General features: G+C 45.7%; 1 protein-coding gene across 4 annotated transcripts in view; it reads right to left on the reverse strand.

Annotated features, from left to right (window-relative positions):
• The window catches only part of MICU2 (mitochondrial calcium uptake 2), a 257,427-nt gene extending 253,630 nt beyond the window's left edge, over positions 1-3,797 (reverse strand). For 2 of the 4 annotated variants that reach the window (XM_077809361.1, XM_077809352.1), the window contains exon 1: positions 3,582-3,797. In XM_077809361.1, coding sequence (XP_077665487.1) covers positions 3,582-3,791 — 210 coding nt within the window. In that variant the 5' untranslated portion in view covers positions 3,792-3,797. The remainder of the gene's footprint in view (positions 1-3,581) is intronic. The other 2 variants (XM_077809369.1, XM_077809379.1) reach the window with 2 other exon arrangements.
• Positions 3,798-6,000: the final 2,203 nt, after the last annotated feature.

A 6,000-nucleotide genomic window follows, 5' to 3' on the forward strand; every position in this document is an offset into this window, starting at 1 on the left:
ACTGCCCTGCAAGGAGCATGCCATGCTGGCTCTACTACTACATGCCCCACCTCCTTTCAGTTTAGGACTTCATAATCCCATTTTTCTTTTATTCTCTTATTTTTCTTTTCATTTTCTATTCTTGGCCTCAGTATCACAGTTTGTATGGTCAGCACTTGAGACATTTCAGGGCAAGAGTCACTAAAAGTTGGATGCAGAACCTTTGCCTCTAAGTGGCATGGAATTTCAGCTAATTTTATTGCTGAAAATGGAAAACAAAATTAAATTACTGGGATCTGCTACTATTCAATGATTCCACTTTTCCACAACAAACGGTCCCTAGATATACTAGGTTCCACCTAGAGGGTCAAAGAGTACTACCACCTAGCTAGCCAAACACTATATGGGAGGTTTCAGAGTAACAGCTGTGTTACTGCCACAAGTACTCCTTTTCTTTTTACTATATGGGAGCTATTCCATGGTCTATCACCACCAGAACTATGTTAATTCAACACAGCCTCAGATGCTTTTCCTTCGTGGTTATTTTTTTAAAAAATATTGGGGCTCACAAGTGTCATATCGTGAGACTACTTCCAATTCATTCAGGTGATGATTTTGGCACCTGATTAAGGTTATACAAAATCATTTTAATTATACATAAATACTTATCTCTGCAAATTTCCCTTGACAAGATTTTTTGTAATCCTTAAAACTGTAATCTGATATTTTCATATTTTAAATGTAGCATTTAACTGTTTTGAAATAAGAAACTACACTTTGTGAACAAAAATACTGTGATTTTCAACACGTTGGCTCTTCAGAGCAAATTAAAACTATTCCCAGAAGCATGTTAATGGGCCTGAATGCTGGGTGCCCCACAGTATTATTGCTATGACAGGGTCCTATATTTAGCAAATCAAAGTTGTTATTAATTGGGCACTTTCAAGGACTAAGGACAGGACTAAGATTTAACTAATCATAAAAATACCACACTTTTTTGAAAACGACTCTGCTGATCTTAGAAAAGTGTCATTTCTCCACAATAAGGACTGCAACACCGACAAAATCCTAGCCTCTCTATTTTGTGACTCAAGAATAAACCAAGGATTAGAAGTTTTATGCAACTGCCTGTCCTACACTCTTCGATATGTTCAGTATTTGTTAGAATGCAAGGTAAATACAAATTTTTGCTCTGGGAGTACTTCTGTGATCAGAATTCTTGTATATTTCCCAATACCCAATCCACCCATGAGAACTGACCAAAGGACAGCAATACAAGCATGTCCATGTATCCAACAAGCCACATATTAATTTAATCTCCTAAGGAAAACAGAGAAAGACTTCACTCCCAAACGGAAAAGGACGTTAGTATGGATAACAATGTTTTGAAGTTCTCAAGAGAGGTTTTTGTTTTGTTTTTTAAAAAATCTATTAACATAACAATACTGGGTCAGACCAATGGCTCACTGAGCCCAGTATCCAGTCTTAACAGTGGCCAGGGCTGAATGCTTCAGAGGGAATGACCAGAACAGGGCAATTATCAAATGATCCATCCCCAGTCATCCAGTCCCACCTTCAGTCCGAGGTTTAGGGACAACCAGAACATAGGGTTGCATTCCTTACCATCTTGGCTAATACCATTAAATTAGATAAGTTATCCTCCATGAACTTATCTAATTCTTTTCTGAACCCAGGTCTGACCCAGTACTTTTGGCTTTCATAACATCCCCTGACAATGAGTTCTACAGGTTGAATGAGTGTTGTATGAAGAGGTACTTCGTTTTGTTTGTTTAAAATCTGTTGCCTATTAATTTCATTGGGTGACCCCTGGTTTGTGTGTTACGTGAAAGAATAAGTAACATGTCTTTCTTCACTTTCTCCATCTCTTTTCTAAAATGAACAGTCTTTTTAATTTTAATCTCTCTTCTCAGTTGGAAGCTGTTCCATATCTCTGATCATTGTTGTTGCCCTTCTCTGTACTTTTTCCAACTCTAATGTATCTTTTTGGAGATGGGAACAACCAGAACTGCCTGCAGTGTTCAAGGTGTGGGTGTACCATTGATTTATACAGTGACGTTATATTTTGTTTTATCATCTCTCTCCTAATGGTTCCTACCTTTCTGTTAGCTTTGACTGCTGCTGCACACTGAGCAGAGGTTTTCAGGGAATTATCCACGATGACTTGAAGATCTCCTTTTTGCGTGATAACTAATGTGGACCCCAACATTTTGTATGTATAGTTGGGATGATGTTTTCCAATGTGCATTACTTTGCACTTATCAACCCAGTTTTGTGAGATTCCTTTGTAACTCTTTGCAGGCAGCTTTGGACTTAACTATCTTGAGTAATTTTGTATCACCTGCAAACTTTGCCACCTCACTGTATTCCTGACAGTAATCCTTTATCTGCATACTGATGCTTAATAGGCAAGTACATTCTAATATTCATAACACAAACAGAAGTAATACATAGACTCATTTGGAAAATATTTTTACTTGGTGGTGAGCCATGCAATTCAGACAGAACACAAGACACAAAAACATTCTGTTTGTGAAATACTCATCCTTAAATGCACAAATGCCAGCTGAAGTGACTACTTTAGATTGTGTAGCAGACAACAAACTTTGTAAATGAACAATTACAGGCAAAGGTGACTAATTGAATGCATACTTGTGTCAACTGCAACTTGTGTTATCTACATTATTGTGTGATTATGGTTTACAGTGAATGGGGAAAGGTACTCAACACTAAGAGAGAAATCCTGCTTCCATTGAAGACAATGGCACAACTCATTAATTTAAATAAGGCCAGGATTGTCTTAAGTAAAATATTGTTGATCCTGGTTGCTGCCTGATGTCAAGGGGACCAGATACATGCATTACCTCACCTGCTTGACCTCAGATGAACTAAGCAATGGAGGCTCTTCCAGGAGGGCTCTATCTATAGTTTTGGGACAGATAAAGTATGATCATTGTGGTTTGCTATCAGATGATTTCATATGCACGTACCTAAGCAGAGATGTCACCAGCTTCCACTGTCACTTACTCTTCTTTGGGTCAGATACTGTGTAATTACTGTCTATACACCTTTCTTCACCTGCCAGGCTTTCCTGACATAAACTGTACTGCACTGGATCATAGTGTCAATCTGCATACGCTGTGGTCAGTGGGCTTTGTGGGATACTGAGAAGAAGAGGAGTTTAGCTTAGGCTACCGAGTTGGGGTAGGGACAGCGGGGAGCTATAGTAGGTAATGGCTCTGCACTGGGCTACCAGGTGTGTGTGTGTGGGGGGGTGTTATAGCAGGCAACAACCCCAGCCCAGTGCCCCCTGCCCCAGCGAATGGTGTCTGTGTATCGGGGGACGGGGGGGCGGCGACGGGGGGTAGTTTATAGCGGGTAAGAGCCCCTAGCCTAGGCTACCGTATGTGTGGGAAGATTATAGCAGGCAACAGTCCCTGCCCTGGGCTCCCACGTCTGTGTGCGTGCATGTGTGTATGGCGGTGGGGGTTAGAGCGGGTAACAGCCCCTGCCCAGGGCGCGAGCGCGGTGGGCACGGCAGTTATGGCGGGTAACAGCCCTGCCCCGGGAAGCTGATCACGTACCTGAGCCAGCACCGTCAGGAACCCGCCGGGCGTTGGCCGTCCGCACCAGCCGCTGTAACCCGCTGCCAACGAGCCTCCTCCAACCAGGGTGGCAGCTGCAGCCCACAGACCCGGACACCGCTGCTGGCTCCCGGAGGCCCGCAGCCCGGAGACGCTGCCCCTCAGGGAACGCCGGGCAGCCACAGCCAGAGCCGCTCTCCAGGCCGCCATTTTCCCGGAAGCGGCTACAGAAGCAACGCAGAACTCAAACGGAGCCCTCTACGAGCGAACAGTGCTAGCCATGCGCAATGGTGGAGTGAAGCCTGTGCCCTTACCTTGCCCTCAGTTCCACTAATCCAGTGCCGAGAAGGACCCGCGGGGTCGGCGCGGAAATTCCCTCAGCATCAGTAAAAAGAAAAGGAGTACTTGTGGCACCTTAGAGACTAACCAATTTATTTGAGCATGAGCTTTCGTGAGCTACAGCTCACTTCATCGGATGCATACCGTGGAAACTGCAGAAGACATTATATACACAGAGACCATTGTTTCATGTACCCTAGAGTTCAGAGTGGGGAAGGAACCTTGACAGCCCGGATCTGAAAGGTTACAGAGGGATGGTGGAGGACCATCCAGCCCTCTGACTACTACCCCATGTTACTCATCCCTGTGGGCACTAACAATACTGCGAGGTATGACCCTGAGCAGATCAGAAGTGACTACAGGGCTCTCCGGCTCCAGGAGTAATGGGGAAGGAGCAGGGGGTGTGGGTGGTGTTCTCTTCAATCCTTGCAGCCAAAGGTAGGAGGCCAGGCAAAGACAGACGGATCTTGGAAGTGAATGACTGGCTGCGCAGATGGTGTCACCAGGAGAGCTTCAGTTTCCTTGATCATAGGCATGGGCAGCGGGTATCATAGGTTGGGGAAGGCTGGGCCTTCCCAAATGGCTAGGCATGGCCCCGCCTATGCTTTGCCCCCGGACTCCCTCCTGCTTCCTGCTCTGGCCCACTCTTCCTAGTTCCCTTGTGCAGGGGCACCGGCTCAGGCTGGGGCTGACACTGGAGCCGCATGTGCCTCCCTCCGGGCACTCCGGGACTGGTGCTGCGCCACCTGACAATCTGGGGCTGGGGAGGCTGGGGCCACGACATGCTACCCAGCACTCAGGGGCTGGGACCACCCCACCCACCCTCCAAGGACTCTGGGGCTGGGGCCACGCCAACCACCCTTCTGGAGCTCCAGGGATGGAGCTGTATCACCTGCCCTCCCAGCACTCCAGTGCTGGGACCGTGCCACTCGCCGGTAGCCTGGGGCAGTGGCTGGCAGCCCTGCTTGGGGGCTCTAGGCTGGTCCAGGGGATGGTAGGGGCGAGGCTGAGGGCTAGCATCCGCCCAGCCAGTGGTTCAAGTGCCACCCATGACCATGAGATGCTGTTCCAGGAAGGACTGCTGAGCAGAGATGGGATCCATGTATCAAGGAAGGGAAAGAGCATCTTTGGATACAGACTGGCTAACCTAGTGAGGAGGGCTTTGAACTAGGTTCAATGGGGGCAGGAGACAAAAGCCCACAGGTAAGTAAAAAACATGGAGAGCTGGGAGAAGGGTCAGAATCTGGGTGGAGCATGTGCCTTTACAGCAGAGAAAAGAGAGAACATAAGGGGGGCGGGGGTGTCAAATCAGTATGTTCAATGTTTGTATACTAATATGAGAAGTATGGGGAATAAACCGGAAGAACTAGAAAGGCTAGTTAATAAACATAACTATGATATAGTTGGCATCGCATATATTTGGTAGGATAATACAGATGACTAGAATATTGGTATAGTAGGGCTCAGGAAAGACAGGCAGGGAAAAAAGGGAGGAGGAGGTGTTGCCTTATATCAAAAATGTATACACTGGGGACTGGGGTTGAGATGGACACAGCCTTGTTGAAAGTCTCTGGGTAAAGATAAAAGGGGTAAAAAACAAAGGTGATGTCATGGTAGGGTCTACTACAGACCACCTAACCAGGGAGAGGAGGTGGATGGGGCTTTTTATAAACAACTAACAAAATCATCCAAAGCACAGGATGTGGTGGTAATGGAGGACTTCAGCTACCCAAACACCTGTTGGGAAAATAATATTGTGGGGTACAGATTATGCAAGAAGTTCTTAGAATACATTGGAGACAATTTTTTATTTCAAAAGGTGGAGAAAGCCACTAGGGGAGAAGGTGTCTTAGATTTGATTTTGACAAATAGGGAAGAACAGATTGAGAAGTTAAAAGTGGAAGGCAGCTTAGGTGAAATTGATCATGAAATGATGAGTTCATGATTCTAAGGAACGGTAGGAGGGAAAAACAGCATAAGAAAGAAAATGGATTTCAAGAAGGCAGATTTTCGCAAACTCAGGGAGGTGGTAGGTAAGATCCCATTACATTTCAGTGATACCTGTACAAATTTATTATTT

Source organism: Eretmochelys imbricata, chromosome 1 (genome assembly GCF_965152235.1).
Source record: "Eretmochelys imbricata isolate rEreImb1 chromosome 1, rEreImb1.hap1, whole genome shotgun sequence".
Taxonomy (NCBI): domain Eukaryota; kingdom Metazoa; phylum Chordata; order Testudines; family Cheloniidae; genus Eretmochelys; species Eretmochelys imbricata.